Here is a 19944-nt window from a genome sequence, read left to right on the forward strand (position 1 = left end):
GGTTGTACAGCTTTGTGCCTTCTGAGTTAGGTCTGAGGCAGCCCCAGCTGGCGTGTTTCGAATTTAGGTCTCCTCCTAGGATCGTGTTTCGATTTAGCCTTGGTTTTGTTTCAATGTCTTGTGTGTTAAGGCTTTTAGGTCTGGCGTGTGCCGATATGACATTGGTGAGTGTTCCTCGCACTGGCATGGCAATTCCGCATGCCTCCAGCTCGACCAGTTCTAGTAAGTCTAGTTCCATACATTTAATGTCCTTCCTTACCAGAACTGCCACCCCTCCGACTCTATTAGCCTTGTCGCTTCTGTGTAATTTGTAGCCTCTTATGGTGAACTTCTTCCCCGGTGGGAGGAAGGTTTCTGTTAGGAGAGCTTCGTGTATGGTATTCGCGGCTAGGAAGGCTTCGAGTTCGTATTTTCTTGACCTGACGCCCTGGAAGTTCCATGTTAGAACTCGAAGCTATATTGTGTTATTATTATTATTATTATTATTATTATTATTATTATTATTATCTTCGTTGGGTTGTTCAGCCATCCAGGGTTAGGAGCTCAGAGATCGCGTTCGCCAGGGCCTGTAGCCATGGGATTGATATGGTCGTAGCCAGTAGTTTGGCTAGCATAACTCCATTGGTTATGATTTAGGTTAGGTTCAGGTTCGGGAAGACGTTTTTCAGAATTTCGTCTATCTTTCCTCTGAACACCCTTCCTGCCATGTTCCCGTCTGGCTGTTGCACCTGTGTTAGAGTTTCAGGTGTGGGTGGTGGAATGGTAGTGGCTGGTGTGGTGTTGGGGCGGGCGTTGGTGGCGGTGGTGCTGATGCCTGTTTACTAGCGGCAGGTTCTCTGCGGGGGGTGGAGCTAGCCTGGGGCGGGCCCTGTGGCAGCTCGGGATGTGCTTGCGTGGGCTTGACCTGCCTTTGGTTTCTTGCATGGGGCTGGGCCTTCTTTTTATTGTGGTTGGAGGTTTTGCTTTGGACGGTGGTGGGGGCTGTCTGGGCTGAGTCCCCGGGGTTGTGTTTACCGTCCGTCCGTGTAGGTTTAAAATTCAAGAGACCTCCGCCTGAAGGGCGCTGATTGCCTGAAGGGCCTTGTTTTTGGCCCTTTGTGCCTGAAGGGCCTGAAAGATCTGAAGGGTCCTTTTTGCCTGAGGGGCCTGTTTTATGCTTGCGTGAAGCGCTTATGCCTGAAGGGCCAGGTTGGGCTTTAGGGTCGCCACTCTTGTCACCCTTTGCCTTGATGGGCGGCTTCGAAGTCGCTGCGGCTGGGACAGTCCTTGAAATTAGCCGCGTGTTTCCCCCCTCAGTTAGCGCACTTAGAGTACGCGGGGTTGCTGCCGGGGGGACAGTCGCGGAACAAGTGGGAGGCGGCGCATCTGCGGCATCTGGGCTCCAGTTGGCACGCCGCCCCTGGATGGCCATGCCTCTGACACACTCCACATTGGGGGCCAGTGGCTGGGGGCGGTACGGCTCGACCGACACCAGCATGTTCGCGAGCATCCGCAATTTCCGCATATTGTCCGCTCCTGGGGTGTCCGCCACGGCAACTAGGAATAGGTTGCCCTTGGCTGGCCTATTTCCTGTTCGTATCCGCACCACGGAGAATGCCAGGATATCCTGTGCTTTCAATGCAAGCTGGATTTCGTCCGCATTGCTTCCGTTAATGGGGATCCTCACTACGAACCGCCTCGTGGTGCTTTTGGGCAACACATTTACAAAGTTAATGTTCATCCATTTTAGCACCTCAATAGCGATTTCATATCTCTCAAAGCTTGACATGTGCAACCGGATCGCTTCATGCGCGTCTATTCTCGGCCGAGAGAAATAATAATTTCTCTGTTCATGTGTTAGCTTTTTGAGGAGCTCCATTTCGAATATCTTCGTGTCCTTGGTGTATACCGTAAGGGGAGGGGGAGTTGACCCCTTACGGGTGCCAGGTTTTGTTTGTGGAGGTGGGCTCTGCCGAGTCTGCCTCTTGTGTGTGCTAAGGCTGGGTTGAGCCGATAGAAGTTTCTGTACTGCTATTGGCTCGGGTATTTGGCTTGCGTGTCCCGCCTTTCTGGGCCTTGCGGCTCAGGGGCTGGGCTACTTTGCCTTTCCCCTTCCCCTCTTCCTCCCTTTTACCTCCCTGAAGCCGTCACCCCGGTTTCCCGGCTGGGTGGCTCAGTAGTGAAATTTGTTGTTTTGAGGTAGTCTGGCTACAATGCGTACATCCTTTCTTGAGCTACTATACGTAATTGGTTTCTTTACGAACGCCAGACATCACTGTCAATCAATCAATCAATCAATCAATCAATCAATCAATCAATCAATCAATCAATCAATCAATCAATCAATCAGTCAATCAGTCAGTCAATCAATCAATCAATCAATCAATCAATCAATCAATCAATCAATCAATCAATCAATCAATCAATCAATCAATCAATCAATCCTTTTCTGCATTTAGGGCAGTCGCCCAGGTGGCAGATTCCCTATCTGTTGCTTTCCTAGCCTTTTCTCAAATTATTTCAATGAGATTGGAAATTCTGAAATTGAAATTGGAATTCTAGTCAAGATATAGGCGGAAATTATACAGAATGTGTGATTTAATTCCAGGTACGTTCGCAGGGTTGGTCGAGGCTGATTAGAGGAATGGACTAAGTTGTGACCATCAAGGACGCTATTTATATTAACTATAAAACTAAAATAGCGGATTAAATTGAAAAGAGAATGTTGTAATTCAGTCTAATTTTCACCAGCGAGGCATTGTTATGGATATTTTTCTATTCCTAGGAAATCGTGGACGATCCACTACTCTTCGTCGACGGTCCTTCAAGGTTTGACATTATGCAGGGAGAACTAGGTTAGTATCCTATTCATCATTTACGTATGAAAATTAACAATTTCTTCACATCTTGTTTAAATGAAGTTCGTTATTGGTCTTACGTCCCACTAACGACTTTCACCAAATGAAGTTCAAACTGTAATACAAATAAAATATTTATCTGCGTAAGGATACATAAATTCAATTCTGCATGTCACCATTAGCATACTCAGTTCTCGCTCGGTTTGACTAGATTCAGTACTTGACAGTGCCTGGAGGATTTAAATACTGGTGTGCGAATTGCAATAGTGCGTACTCAGACTCTAGAGAACTATGAGAAAAGAAATAGGTTTGAAACCTACTCATGGCCCTTCTACAAGTGGTATTCCATGAATTCCCTATTCGGTTCGAAGCGGAATCCTGGATGGTAGCCAAAATAGCTTTGGACACGGATGCTGTTTACAGTTTAGAAATGCAGTTCACGCAAACACTTATCTCCGACGAAAGCGTCAAACGGTACGTTTTGGTCTGCCTCATTGTGACAGTTAATGACAAAATGTAATGCTTTTTACCGCCAATTGCCTGGGTTATGATAAGATTACGTACAGGATAGCTTCCACAGACAGATTTGTTCCAAGCTTCGTAGACCACAAATAGGGCAAAGTGTTCCCCATTGGAACGATAAAGACATACGATGGCAGGTAGGTATGTAGCTGCGCAAATTCGCATCCGTTGAGACAAATCACAATACAACACAACACAACACAAAGCTAATTCACTGCCTTGTGCTGTATTCCAGCGATGAGTATGTGGATATGTTATTCATCTATGGAGAAACGAGGCGGAATGCATGCCAGGTGCAACGCCCGTATCTCCCCCGGTGGTTGGGGGCGATAGGATAACACCCACAGTACCCCTTACATATCGTAAGATGCGACTAAAAGGCCTACCAACTCCTAACTTTAGAGCGTGGGTTGGCGACTTCCAGGACCTCAGCTGAGTCCTGGCATTACTTCATTACTTCCACTTGTGCCATGTTCCTCACTTTCTTTGATCCTATCCGACCTCCATTGGTCAAGTTTTGTATTTTCGGATCCCGACGGTTTTAAAATACTCGAGGCCTAGGAAGTCTTTCATTTTTCAAGCCCTTCGTGGCCTCTTTCTTTCTCTGGCGGATACTTCCATTTTTTGGGGCATCGGATCCCTTCCATTTTCCTCTTCTGATTAGTGTTATATGGTTGCTAGCTGTACCTCCTATTAAAACAATAATTACCTCCACAACAAAGAACGCTATCCAGATAGACGACATTCGACAGTCATGATGTTGAAGAGTGTGGAAAGACGCCTGCAGGCTACTGCGTCCCTAGAAAGGACACGGCCCGTTCGAGATCATCCCGTGACATTTGCTTGCAATGAAGAGGTTGTCTTGGACGCTATCTGGCATAACCCACATACTGGCACACGAGCCAATTCACAGGAGACGAACATCAGCCGGGCGTCTGTTAAGCCTAAATTGCATACCTAGGGGTGTCACCCGTACCATCTGCACTTTATTTATTTATTTATTTATTTATTTATTTATTTATTTATTTATTTATTTATTTATTTACTTGTTTTACATGGCGTGGCTCAGGCTATGAAGCCTGCTGTTTTGCCAAACCATCTTATATGTGTTACATTGTACAAACTACAGAGAATTAAGATTTCTAATTACATATAATTAATTATAAAATTAAACTTAATAATAGTTATAAACAAAAGGTAAATTTCTGAGAGTTACTAAAACATTAAATACACTAATTTCTTAAGTCTATGTACCATTTATAACATCTTTTTTAAAATACATTTCTACTATGTATGTCTCTAATTACAGCCGAAAGGGAATTCCAGGAGCGTATGGTTGCAGGTATGAATGAGTTGCCGTAACCCGTCGTGCGGTAAATTGGGAAGCTCAGCAGGGAAGAGGTTTCTGACCTTGTAGGTATACTGTTTGGGGATGACAAGTATTTAAGATCCATTCTCAGTTAACTTGGTGTGTCTGTTCGGAGAATGTTGTGAACAAGCGAAACAGAGTGAAGGTTTCTTCTCTCCGCCAAATATAACCACGACTGCTGTTCAAGACAAGGTGATATATGACAATACCTGGGCATATTTAATACAAAACGGATGCATGTATTATAAGCCGCTGAAGTTTAGCGTTAAGTGTGGTGTTTAGGTTGTTGTATATTACGTCACCATAATCGAAGATGGGTAGAATAAGCTTTGAACAAGTAACTTTCTCGTATTTAGTGGAAGGAGATCCCGTAAATGTTTAAGAGAGTGCAAAGAAAAGAATACTCGTTGGCATATTTTCGTCGTGTGCTCCGTCCAGTTTAAGTACTTATCAAAATGTGGCCAAGGTTTTTTACAGTTTCGTTTATTTTTATTGGTGTTGCGTGGAATAGGATTGGAGGAATTTTAACACTTTTCAGTTTGGTATGATTATTTTTGGATCCTATTATGATTTCCTGCGATTTGAATGAATTGACTTTAAGAAAATTATTTTTAGTCCAGTCTTTTATATTTTCCAGGTCATCGTTTAATTTGTTAATGTCTAGTTGGATATCTTTTGGGTTTATATGTATATAAAGTTGAATGTCATCTGCGTAGAAATGGTATTTACACGTTTTTATATGTTCTGGTAGGTCATTTAAGTACAGTGAGAATAGCAGTGGCGCTAGAACACTGCCCTGAACTACGCCAACTTCAGTTTGTTGCCAGTGTGATACTTTCGTACCTGCTGACACGCACTGCTGCCGCCCAATTAAATAAAAGTGCAGCCACGTCAGTGCGCTTGAAGAAAATGTTTGTGCTTGTAACTTAACTAATAATATTTCCCTGTTCCCACAGTCAAATGCCTTACTTAGGCCTAAAAGTACAAGGATAGCCATTTGTCCGTTGTCCATGCCTGCTTGAATTTCATTTGTAACTTTTAGTAGTGCTGCGGTTGTGCTGTGGTTAGGTCTAAAACCTGAATGGTATTTGTCGAGTAAATTGTGTTTGTTAAGGTAATTTGTTATCTGCTTGTGAACGACTTTTTCTAATATTTTGCTAAGACAAGGAAGTATGCAAATGGTCGAAAGACTTCGGGTTTTGTTGGATTATCGATTCTTCTTATCGGTCGTATTATGGCAATTTTTCATATATTGGAAAGATTCCTGTTATGAGTGAGGTATTTATTATGTGTGTAATTGTTGGGAGAACAATTTCAGAGAGTCTTTTAATTAATGTCCAATTTATTCCGTCACATCCTGTAGCCTCTGAATTTATTTCATGAATTGCTTCTCTGGCGTCATTAAGAGTTACATGTGAAAAATAAAATTCTTCTCCATCGTGTTTTCTTTTCGTATGTAGTCTGTTGATTGTTTCCCTTTTGTCTCGTTCGTCTGTATGTGAATTTTGTGAGCAGTAATATTTATTTAATTCGTCTAATGGCAAGTCAGTGTTGTTTTCGTCGGTTTTATTTTTTGTCAAACCAATGTTCCGAAGAACTTTCCAAACATTGTCGGAATTGTTATTTTTTATGCTGTCATGTGTGTGGCGTATCTTAGTATTCCTGATGGTCTGGGTTGTTGTGTTACGGAATTTTTTGTACTTTTCAAAATTGTCTGCGGTAGGAATTTTTCTATAATATTTGTAAGCTGCATTTCTTTCCTCCATTTTTGCCCTATGTCTTGCGTCAGCCAAGGTGATGGTTTTCGTTTCACTCGTGCTGTCCGTTTGGGGGCGTGTTTGTCATACAGTCCTAAAAGTAGTTCGTTAAACAAGGTTATTTTGTCGTTAATGTCATGTACGAGCTGTATGTTGTGCCACGGTGTTTTGAGTGCGTCCTCAATGAACGCCCCTTCGTTTAGGCTTTTGAAGTCTCGATAATAAATTAATTTAGGCTCATATTTGGGGCATTTCAGTGAGTAAGTTGCGTAAATAAAGTCATGTTGGGAAAGTCCGGGAGCTGGCTTTTGTCCGCAAGTCTGCATTCTATCAGTATTGTTTGTAATAATTAAATTCAGTAGTGTATGTGAAGTAGCTGTGTGGTGTGTAGGATTTAGGGGAAGTATCGTCATATTGAGTGAGGTGAACATGCTTTTCAGTCGTCTAGATTCAGCAGTCACATTTTATCATGTCAGAATTAAAGTCACCCATTAAAATAACATTCCCATATCTGGGTAATAGGTCCTGTAGTGCTTCCTCCAGGTCTTCGATATATCTCGTCTTCGGTGCACGATACACAACACCCAGTAAATACTTAACACTGCGAATTTGTAATTGAATAAATAAGGACTCCCGCCCGCTGTGAAATTCACTTGGTGTTTTGCGTAATTCTTTGAATTTCACATCCTTGCGCAGATATATCCCTACGCCTCCCCCACCTTTTCCTACTCTATCGTTTATTATCAGCGTGTAACCCTGCATATGTACTAGTGAAGACGGGATACTTGGTTTCAACCACGACTCTGATATTAATATATGGCATGGAAGTTGTTAGAGAATATGTCTGAGAATTCAGTGAAATGGGAAAGAAGGCTTTGTGTGTTCACGTGGCCCACCTGCAGAGAGCCTGGAGGTACAGAAGGAATGTCGCTGGGGCAGCCAGCAGTGGTTTGGGAAGGGATGGTTGTAGTTTGACCGGTCTGTGTTTGGGGAGGAGAGGTTTGCAGGCTGTAATTAGAGACATTTGTTTCCTTTAACTACTTCTTTTACTGATAGCAACATGATCCGATTGGTATTTTCCTAATTCTGGGTTTGGGGATGCCCATATTGTCTTCTTTTGTGGTAGTTGCTTGAAGTGTGTTGACATTAGCTTCAGTTCAAATCGTCGACAAAATTGTATAAGTCTTTCCGCATTCTTCTTGGTGTCACAGTACTTTGGAGCAAAGTCTGAGTTTGATAACATACACTGACTGACAGTGACAATGCAACACCAAGGAGGAGTGGTTCGAAAGGGATGAAAGTTGGGAAAAAAACAGAGACGGCACGGATGAATAATTGATGTTTATTTCAAACCGATATGCAGGTTACACAATGCGCACGGCATCGGCTCAGTAGGATGTAGGTCCACCGCGAGCGGCGATGCACGCAGAAACACGTCGAGGTACAGAGTCAATAAGAGTGCGGATGGTGTCCTGAGGGATGGTTCTCCATTCTCTGTCAACCATTTGCCACAGTTGGTCGTCCGTACGAGGCTGGGGCAGAGTTTGCAAACGGCGTCCAATGATATCCCACACGTGTTCGATTGGTGAGAGATCCGGAGAGTACGCTGGCCACGGAAGCATCTGTACACCTCGTAGAGCCTGTTGGGAGATGCGAGCAGTGTGTGGGCGGGCATTATCCTGCTGAAACAGAGCATTGGGCAGCCCCTGAAGGTACGGGAGTGCCACCGGCCGCAGCACATGCTGCACGTAGCGGTGGGCATTTAACGTGCCTTGAATACGCACTAGAGGTGACGTGGAATCATACGCAATAGCGCCCCAAACCATGATGCCGCGTTGTCTAGCGGAAGGGCGCTCCACAGTTACTGCCGGATTTGACCTTTCTCCATGCCGACGCCACACTCGTCTGCGGTGACTATCACTGACAGAACAGAAGCGTGACTCATCGGAGAACACGACGTTCCGCCATTCCCTCATCCAAGTCGCTCTAGCCCGGCACCATGCCAGGCGTGCACGTCTATGCTGTGGAGTCAATGGTAGTCTTCTGAGCGGACGCCGGGAGTGCAGGCCTCCTTCAACCAATCGACGGGAAATTGTTCTGGTCGATATTGGAACAGCCAGGGTGTCTTGCACATGCTGAAGAATGGCGGTTGATGTGGCGTGCGGGGCTGCCACCGCTTGGCGGCGGATGCGCCGATCCTCGCGTGCTGACGTCACTCGGGCTGCGCCTGGACCCCTCGCACGTGCCACATGTCCCTGCGCCAACCATCTTCGCCACAGGCGCTGCACCGTGGACACATCCCTATGGGTATCGGCTGCGATTTGACGAAGCGACCAACCTGCCCTTCTCAGCCCGATCACCATACCCCTCGTAAAGTCGTCTGTCTGCTGGAAATGCCTCCGTTGACGGCGGCCTGGCATTCTTCACTATACACGTGTCCTGCGGCACACGACAACACGTTCTACAATGACTGTCGGCTGAGAAATCACGGTACGAAGTGGGCCATTCGCCAACGCCGTGTCCCATTTATCGTTCGCTACGTGCGCAGCACAGCGGCGCATTTCACATCATGAGCATACCTCAGTGACGTCAGCCTACCCTGCAATTGGCATAAAGTTCGGACCACTCCTTCTTGGTGTTGCATTTGCTCTGTCAGTCAGTGTACAACAGGTTTAAGATCAAATTAATAATAATAATAATAATAAATAAACACTTATTATAAGGGAGGTACGCAGTGGAAAACAAGCCCAGAGGGATCCGGGGTGTAAAAGGTGGTAGCAATGTGTGAATTTAAAGGAAGGATAGTTTCATTAGTAACAACAACCTTTACATCAATATTTATACACTATGTGATCAAAAGTATCCAGACACCTGGCTGAACATGACATACAAGTTCGTGGTGCCCTCCATCGGTAATGATGGAATTCAATATGGTGTTGGCCCACCCTTAGCCTTGATGGCAGCTTCCACTCTCACAGGAATACGTTCAAGCAGGTGCTGGAGGTTACTTTAGGAATGGCAGCCCATTCTTCATGGAGCGCTGTACTGAGGAGAGGTAGCAATGTCGGTCGGTGAGGCCTGTCACGAAGTCGGCGTTCTAAAACATCCCAAATGTGTTCTATAGGATTTAGGTCGGGACTCTGTGCAGGCCAGTCCATGACAGGGATGTTATTGTCGTGTAACCACTCCGCCACAGGCCGTGCATTATGAACAGGTGCTCGATCGTGTTGAAAGATGGAATCGCCATCCCCGAAGTGCTCTTCAACAGTGGGAAGCAAGAAGGTGCCACACAAAACAACAAGGGGTGCAAGCCCCCTCCATGAAAAGCATAACCACACTCTAACACCGCCGCCTCCGAAATTTACTGTTGGCACTACACACGCTGGCAGATGACGTTCACCCGGCATTCGCCATACCCACACCCTGCCATCGGATCGCCACATTGTGCACCATGATCCGCCACTCCACACGGCGTTTTTCCACTGTTCAATCGTTCAATGTTTACGCTACTTACACAAAGGGAGGCTTCGTTTGGCATTGACCTGCATGATGTGTGGCTTATGGGCAGCCACTCGACCATGAAGTCCAAGTTTTCTCACCTCCCGCCGAACTGTCATAGTACTTGGAGTGGATCCTGATGCAGTTTGGAATTCCTATGTGATGGTCTGGATAGATCCCTGCCTATTACACTTGACGGCCCTCTTCAAATGTCGGCGGTTTCTGTCAGTCAACAGACGAGGTTGGCCTGTACGCTTTCATGCTGTACGTATCCCTTCACGTTTCCACTTCACTATCATATTATCAGAAACAGTGAACCTAGGGATTTTTAGGAGTGTGGAAATCTCGCGTGCAGACTTCTGACACTAGTGACACCCAATCACCTGACCACGTTCGAAGTCAGTGAGTTCCGCGGAGCGCCCCATTCTGCTCTCTCACGATGTCGAATGACTACTGAGGACGCTGCTATGGAGTACCTGGCAGTAGGTGGCAGCACAATGCACCTAAGATGAAAAACGTAAGTGTTTGGGGTGTCCGGATACTTTTGATCACATAGTGTATATTGTACCTGGATGAGATGGGCCACAGTTATCATGATTTGTTAATATAAAATAAATGTAGACATATGGGAATATTGAATCATTTTGGTGTGGAAGGAAGATTTTCAACATAGTCAGGCGTATTCTCGACAATCTGTCGCCAAAGTTAAGCTTGTCGTAATGGATGGTATATATTCCTTGTCAGAAGCTAAGAGGATTAAAATCGAGCACTGACAACAACAGAGCTAATTGCTACGAGGAGAAAGGGAGCATTTATTCTTGAACAAGGTGCGGGCAGCGCGTCACGATACCGAGAAAGTGTCGCAACGAAGTTTCCAACGCCTCGAGGCATTTTGTTGTCAAGTTGAAAGAAGAAGATATTTAAACGAACCGCTGCAGTATTAGCCAATGACAAAATTAGTAAAGGACTCGCAGATGCGCCAACATAAGTGAAACCAATATGAACTCCAGTTAGTTTCTCCGATAACAATAATTAAAATATTCCAACCACCAAATTGAACAGAGGGGACTTTTGTGATATCATTCCAATGTTGATTAATTGTAATCGTAATGAATTAAAGTAAAGAATTCTTGGAAATGACCTACGCTATCTCGCCATTGGTCAAGACGATTACGCCATCAGGGACGCCGACTTAGCGCGCGAAAAGTGGAGGACAGAAATCAAGTAATATCTCCGTGATCGCCGAACGATATGAGATCAGAATACGACACGTGAATGTGTATCGCCAGTTTATTAAGTGGGATAAATTCAGAGATCCAAATCCACCTGCAAATGCCGATTTAGGATAACCAACCCCCTCCCTCTGGAGTGAACGTAGATAACCCACGCGCGAAACCAGGTCGACCATATATCCTACGGAGTCGATCTTCACAGCAACCAGTCGTTTGAAATAATTTGATATGCTGACACGGTGACTCTGTAACTCAGTGCCAGAAAACGCATTATAGATTCTGTTAGAGTTGAAAGTACGTTAGTAGTCATGAAGGTGAAGACGAACGGTGAGAATTATTTAGAATATCGAGTGTAAATAATCAGTATCACTGTATGTGAAATTAACACATTTCTCAACATTTCATGTGTTGGAATTTAAAGGATCGACGGAACGCCGATAGTACTTTTTGAAGGCAGTGTTCAGAGCCTGAAATAAATATTTCAAGATAGACGGTAAAACAATTATTGTAGCAGGGAACTGTAGGAGCGTGGTGATCACAAAACGGCATCGTATACTTCAGAAAGTGCCGGTTGAAGAACGCGATCCGCGCCGGTTCGAATGAAACGACGCTTCGTCGTAATGTGTCACGGCTTGTGGTTCAGTCTCAAGGAAGAAAATATTGTGCAAGTCTAGAGGCACCTATAAGTGTTTTTTTATTCTTGTATAAATCATTGTAAATTACCTAAATAAGATGTTAATCATGGGTAATCGCCCAGAAGTGTTTTGTTGTGTAAAATTTATTAAGTGCGACATAATGTGCGAATAAATCGCCATGGGCCCATGGCCTCATCAGCTACGAGACAACGGAATTCTACATAGGAATGAGTGCTCGAATTTAATAATTGGGGACGTTATCGCGACAAAACGGGATTCAGTGTAGATTAATCACGGTTACTTAACATGGATCGCCTCCCGAATCCATGACTTTTTAAGATAGACGGACGAACTAATTTATATTAACACGTTGAGTGCCAAGCGACCCCATATGGGTACGTGAGAGTAGTCAAGTTTTTTTAACTTCACGTCCCCATATGGAGTCGTACGTTCGTTCTAAATCGAGAACTGTGCGAATTCATTTGGGTGCGCAGTAAGTATGGGATTCGAAGCTGTATAAGTTCTCTTCCTGCCATCTGCTAGTCGTCTATTTAAGTACGTGGATAGTCCACCTTCCGTTCCTCAAGTTCTGTTTTGGTGCGACCCCATATGGGTACGTCAAGAGTGCTTTGTAGGGTGACAAAATCATTGTCTATCTCGCGCACGGAATGTTCATGTAAGTATGCAGTGCTCTGAGTTTCCTTTTGTTTTTTAAGTTGTTACGAGTAAATCGAGGGGTAAAGTACTTAGTACAGTCGGACAATGATGTAAACAAAGTATATAGTTACAGTGATTTTGAACCCCCCACCGAGCTCGATAGCTGCAGTCGCTTAAGTGCGGCCAGTATCCAGTATTCGGGAGATAGTAGGTTCGAACCCCACTATCGGCAGCCCTGAAAATGGTTTTCCGTGGTTTCCCATTTTCACACCAGGCAAATGCTGGGGCTGTACCTTAATTAAGGCCACGGCCGCTTCCTTCCCACTCCTAGCCCTTCCTTGTCCCATCGTCGCCATAAGACCTATCTGTGTCGGTGCGACGTAAAGCAAGTTGCAAAAAAAGAAAAGGATTTTGAACCCAGTACAGAGCAAATAGCGATCTCGCACGTTCATCCATATTGATGAATTATAGCCTTCGGCATATACATCCCCACTTTATTCCGAGTTTCCAAGCCAGTTGTTGCAACAATTATGACCGTCTTCAACAATATAGTCACTGGTTTCCCATGTTGCACAATTATAGCTGCTAAGTTCTCTTACTCAAATTAAATGTTATACAAATAAAATTATATTCTTATTCATTATTCCGTAACTACTAATTCTTCTAATAATACTGTTCTGTTACATCCTAATTAACCAAATTTACATGATTTTCACTACTTTATATAACATCATTTTATACGAAAATGTCCTAACCTAAAATCGGAAGATCGTCATTTACAAACATTTCCTGACCTAAAATCGGGGATCGTACTTTTTTACGGCTCCAGTATGAACAAGCTAACACATCTTTCATAATCAACAGCATATAACGCGTCCCTGCAAAGGATGAGGTGAGTATGACCGAGCGTCGGGACAGTAACTACTGTATAAGTGCGACCCCATATGGGGGCGCGTGTACGTGTACAATTCGTAATGACCAATACGACCCCATATAGGGTCGCAATATTTGACCTAATATGCATAATAAGTTGACCTAATATATCATAAATACATCCTCATTTCAGCGATCATTTGCTTGGTTAAGCCTGTGAACGTTTTGGCACCAGGGAGTAACTCGATGTTATTAGCTCACGGCACTAGACGGCAATCCTATGAAATTCGGACTGGCACTCAACGTGTTAACGTAATTATGGGTTAGATTAATTAATTGAGTATTTGTTTGTTGTATATAATGTAAATATGGGATATTTCTTTCAATTAATGCATGCTGTTTGTCCATACTTTGATCAAAGTTCATTTCAAGTGTTAGATTTCTTTTCGTGCTAACCCATTTATTTGATTTTCAATCACTGCGGTGAGTATATGTATTTCAGTATGAATATTTGTTACCAGACCGCCAGATTATGAAAGTGCCAGAGTGTGTAAAATTTATGTTGCGTACGGAAGGTCATAATAATAATAATAATAATAATAATAATAATAATAATAATAATAATAATAATAATAATAATAATAATAATAATAATAATAATCCAAGTGAATCTTGTCTTAAATCAATTGCTTAGTGCCAAAGTAGACCGAAATTGTAAAAGCTTATGCATTAACCATAAATATCGCTAACGGTAGTGTAACACGTGAAATTAAGTTACCATAATAATAATAATAATAATAATAATAATAATAATGTGTTATGAAACTGATCATTAACTTGTGCGGATTAATTACGAGGGAAAACGACTCTTCGTTTGAAACGTCGGCAAAGGATAGCATAAAATCATCCCGGATGATAAATGATAATAATAAAAAATAGGATGATAATTGAAATGAATGATGATAATAACATAATTGATGGTAATCACAGAATATGATAATGATCAGATAAAGAATGATAATGATAATTATTTAAGAATAATAGGAAGATATGAAAGGGACAGTCGTCCTGTGTCGAACTGGTAGGAACCAGATGTTGGGTTTCCACGTGGGAGATTGTTGGCGGTAGGTGCGAAATAACCCACGGCCGGCACATGTCTTCATTGTCAGAGCATAGTAATGAACCTTTTCGTACGTCTTGTCATGTTGACAAATATAAATATTGAGATAAGCTTTGAGTTAAGGAGCTACACCTGGCATGTTTGTGAATCTGGAAATATATGCTAGAGCTTGTCCGTACAATAAATTCCCGTTTTCGATACGATAACATTTCCACGGTGGGGGTCCGGCCCACTAGAATGTACATACCGGAAGTGACTCATGTCCATCGGAACGGGGAGATGGCAGTAAATAGTTACTCTCATGCCTTCGTCTCCGAAAGATCTCCAGCGGTGAAACGTCCACTCATACGGATGTGGATTCGATCCCCAGTAACCAATGGGGCGAATTCACCAAATATTTTACGCTACCAGAGTAGTGAGGTGAATCCAAGTATTATGTCATTTCTTTTTCAGGATGGAAGTTTCCCAATGTAATAATTGTCATCATGTGCAGTTTGCAAAATAAGTCAATAAATTGTTCCTCATTGCAATTTCAACAGGAAACAGTTTCATATCTTTTTTATTGTAGTTAGTTCAGTATGCCCATGAAATTTAAGTTGTCACTTCCCAGTCCTATTGTGGAGTCTATAATTTGTATCCATGAACGAGCCGTCCCCCTTTACCTTAATTTGCATGCCCCGTTCATCCCTGTGTTCGTTTGGTGCGCCAATATATATATTTTTTTGTTATTGATAAAAAATTATCGTTTACGAACTGATCATCCCTGAGATTAAGGCTAGTCTGGGACTTAGGAGGTGAGCGGGTGCAATATATATATGTACTGTGTACATTACCAACCAGCGGGGTACAAGAAAAAATCACATATATAATTCCGATTGGGGATTTGAGACAAATTTCGCAAGTGATGTTGAGGTATGATATTTGGTGAGTATATTACAAAGGGTGATGAAAACTAGTTTTAGTGCAAACAGTTGATCTAGATTGCTACATGTACAGAGACTAATGCTGAAATTATTTACAAAGAATAGTCTCCCACGAGAATGTATAGTACAATAGAATAAAGAACATGTAAGTTTAGGTAAGAAAATAACCCTATTCAAGAACATCGACTATGACATTAATCAACATTGTTAGACAAAGGTTACTAAATTGGACCTTAAAGTTTTCTTGAACATATCAATGATATGGGTAAAGAAGTGGAATCAGAGATAAACCTTTCTGCAGATGATGTTATTCTGTATAGAGTAATAAATAAGTTCGATTGTAAGCAACTGCAAAATGACCTCAATAATGTTGTCAGATGGACAGTAGGCAACGGTATAATGATAAATGAGGTTAACAGTCAGGTTGTGAGTTTTACAAATAGGAAAAGTCCTTCCAGTTTTTGTTACCGGCAACTGGCTACACGACACTTAACTTGAATTACACGGCATTTTAACACCTTTAGCACAAACCAAAACATCAGATAAATCGGATCAAATATAAACAAGTGAACATCATGACGGCCAATGTGACGACTGTAATAAAGGATGTGAAGGCATGAGAACCCTACCAGGGCCTTTGGATTACGTAGGTTGCGGGTTTCAAAAAAATTTTTACGGTGATCCCTTGATCTGCGTTATTATTTTCCCAAATAAATGTTACAAAAAATTCATTCATCAAAAATAGGTTATCATATCTCAACATCAACAGGATTAAATGTAATTTACCAAGGACTTTTCCTTTAAGTCAAAGAGGCTAAGGCACATAAATACTTTAACGTAATGCAACTTCCAGAATACAATGGTTAAAGGTAATAAGAACCACACGATATTAAAAATACAACATTAAGTGAAAATTAACGGCGCTACATAATGGAAACAAGAGGGAAATCAGAAATACTTAAACTTGACGCAGGGGCCAGTTCAACTTACTCCCACACCAAAAACACTTCTGGTGCGAAGCAGAGGAAATACTGGCGTGCATCAAGTATCGCAAATTTACTGGAGGCAAACCCCGAGGGAAATGAAATTAATCTACTAATTACACTGTTCACAAAACCAAAAGAAAAGGGGAATGCCTCCAAAATCAGATAGGCAGGCCCAGCTAAAAAGATCAGGTATCATAATTGTTACCGTCGCTTGGTGGACCAGCAGAGGTGAAAGAAGGTGCCGGGATGAATGGGTCTAACTACAAAGTCAAAGTTAATTTAAAATTTTAACAAAGGTTATAATTTCAGAAGAACAACAAAATTATAACAACTTTTCACTTGGTGAAATAACAATTTGGAAACAAGACTTAGAAAGATCCAAGATTTCAGAATTTTAACACTCTTGGGCTATAAGCCCTACTATTATAATTTTGAGCTCCTAACTCAACTTTTACAGGCGAGCACGAATTGTTCAAAGGGCAGAAAGGCCCTAATCCCTGGAGCACTTGCTCCCAACTTCAAATATCAAGCCTCCCAGAGGCACAGTTACCACACTAGAAAAGAGCTGACACGCTCTCAGTTTTCAAGCCTATTTAAGGCAATACCAGAAACTTACAATTATTTACATTAAGACACAACTTACAAAAAAAGAAACAGGGGTATCTTGTACCCAACCTACTGGGCCTTAGCAGAAAAGAACAGGTTAAGTAAATGGTCCGAAACACCAAATTGAATGGAGGTGTGTACTTGCACTCCTAAATATGCATTATTAAAACCTAAAAGGCACTAGGCCGATGAAACAGAGGCTATTCCCAAACTATGGGGGTGACTCGAATAAGAATAATTTAATACATTACGGAAAGGAAGAAAACCAGTTACAAAACGTAGTCACCTCAAACCAATGTGAAGGGGAGCTCGAGAAGGTAAATAAATCACTCTCTATCCCCGAATTACAGTTACAGATTTTATGAAATTTTCACATTAGCTGGCAGAATTTACATTTTAGAGAAGTTGGTTACATATTAAAAATTCGGACCTATCCCTCGGGTTAAACTGCGGAGCTAGCAAGAAATAAAGATGTTAAACGGCCATTACCTTGTTGAAGAACTGCTGCCTGATGAAAGAGACAACTCCCACCTCCTGCTTCACATACACACACTTAGATGTTGATCAAAATGGCCAAGAGACGTGAAAATCCGCAATTTATAAACCCTCGGGGAAGGTTCGAGACCTTTCATGAATAATCAAACCACACCCTTTCGGTTTTATTAGACCATACAAAATTTACACTCAAAGTCGAAGAAGAAATTCAGGATTGGTCGGAAATTAATTACAAAAATTAGCGATTGGCTGGATTCAAAACTGGCGGAAAGAAAATATAAATATTGCCAACCCACAAATGAATGAACGAAATTTAGTAAAGAAAAAATTTATGAATACAAAATGTCTTCAAAAATGTTCTTTCACTTCGCACCAGGGTGCATGGTCATAGTTTTTGTAGTGACATCTGTTGTAGAAAGTCCAAACTTCTTGATAAATGTTAACCAAAACACGTTGAAATACACACAGTCCTGGGGACTTCACAATCACAAAATTAAGGTAGTGACACCTTCTGAGTAAAAGTTAAGGAGGGCTAGTTCCAAGTTCACTGTTCCTCCAGTAGAGGAGGTTTTATTGGCGCAATATTTAAATGTGCGGCGTAGAGGTGTACCTACCGGTACAGTAATAATTGAGTGGTGGTTCTGGGAGAGTAGGGGTAAACTCCTTTGTGAGAAGAAAAGCAAACATTGAATTTAAATTGAGGTGGAAAAGAAACCAACAGTGCTTACCCCAAGGCAGGCCATCCTGGAAGGGAGGATCGCTGAAGTGCGTCTGATCACTGGACTGACGAGAAACGAAAAGGGACACGAAATCTTGCCTTGCTCTCTTAAGAAGGCCGAGGCTGGCCCTGGTCCGATCACCAAGTAAATAATAAGGCCACAGATGCTTATCTCTCGCCACCCAGATCCCCCAATCAAAACCCCTTACCAAGTCGCGATATTTTCACAATATTCCAGGAAATCACCTAACCTTGATTGCGAACTTTCCATCTTCCAAAATTAGTAAAAACATGCTTCTAGAATCAACAGGGGCAGACACACCCTGTTCAAAAAGTCCGCGTCATGACGGAAATGTTCCAGAATATCACCTAACAATAATGATAAGAACCCTTTACAATTTAGTTACATGTCCAAATACAACACTTTTTTCTTTTCTTTCTGTACAAAACGGTCTAAATACAACACTTGTTTCTTTATCTACAAAACCTATCACAGTTTTAATTACTGTGTAGATGGGGTCAAAGTTTCTTTTGGGGATCATTGTAAGTAACTAGGTGTTAATATAAGGAAAGATCTTCATTGTGGTAATAACATAAATCTGACTGTGCATAAAGGGTACAGATATCTGCACATGGTTATGAGTGTATTTAGGGGTTGTAGTAAGGATGTAAAGGAGAGGGCATGTAAGTCTGGTAAGACCCCAAATAATGTATGGTTCCAGTGTATAGGACCCTCACAAGGATTACTTGATTCAAGAACTGGAAAATCCAAAGAAAAGCAGTCTTCTCAGCCCAAACTTTGCAACATTTTTGTAACGCTACTTTTTGTCGGAAATCACCCAGCGGAAACTGACGGACCATCAGAATCAGTCTGCGAGGATCACATAACTTAACAGGTATACGCACGTATGAAGGCGTTCCTTCCGCTTCGAATGCTAGCGCTGTACTGCATCCGGGAGCCATCTGGTGATGAATGAATGTACCATTTCCATTTCTATTATAACGTTTAAATTCAAACTCCATTGTTTGAGAAGCCTTTCTCGTGGACTGTCCAGATTTTCTTCTGAAAATGCAGAGTATTGTTCTCTGCGAAACGTAAAGAATTTCACCTTATTTTCTTGACATGCCATACCGGTAAGCCCAAAAGACTGTATCATGTCTATAAGTACGGGGCATGAAAGCATCAATGGCAACAAAGTTTATTGTTGTTTAACTTTTGTGAGCTCTCTTTATTTTCTCTAAATATACAATTGTTATATATTTGTTAACTGTTTTGAGAAAGAAAGAATAAAAGTTGTTAAATACATGGTAAAACGACTGGAAATGTTTCTTCTTTTCACTACTGCCTAGTCCAGATATAAGGTCTTGCCGTTTCTTTAAATCAACCATCAGCTGAAACAGTAAGCATTGTTCTGTTTTTTCTTCCAGGTAATTGCTGGTTGCTAGCTGCTATGGCAAATCTCACTCTTCACAAACATTTATTCTATCAAGTTGTCCCTGACGACCAGGGCTATAAATACAAATATGCTGGCATTTTCCACTTCAGGTATCATTATACTAAAATTATACATTTTTGTTCAACATCCATCTGGATCTGTCCTTCCCTAGTATATGTTCTGGCAACACTATCATAGGTCTTTAGTGTTTTTAGAACTAACAAATGTTATCATTGTATTCTTCCTATACTTCCAATGCCTTCCCAAGTACCCTTAAATA

General features: G+C 42.0%; 1 protein-coding gene across 1 annotated transcript in view; it reads left to right on the forward strand.

Annotated features, from left to right (window-relative positions):
- The window catches only part of LOC136877477 (calpain-B), a 287052-nt gene that overhangs the window by 50818 nt on the left and 216290 nt on the right, over window positions 1–19944 (forward strand). The window contains exons 3-4 of the mRNA XM_067151555.2: window positions 2765–2834; window positions 19657–19774. Coding sequence (XP_067007656.2) covers window positions 2765–2834; window positions 19657–19774 — 188 coding nt within the window. The remainder of the gene's footprint in view (window positions 1–2764; window positions 2835–19656; window positions 19775–19944) is intronic.

Source organism: Anabrus simplex, chromosome 7, assembly GCF_040414725.1.
Source record: "Anabrus simplex isolate iqAnaSimp1 chromosome 7, ASM4041472v1, whole genome shotgun sequence".
Lineage (NCBI taxonomy): Eukaryota > Metazoa > Arthropoda > Insecta > Orthoptera > Tettigoniidae > Anabrus > Anabrus simplex.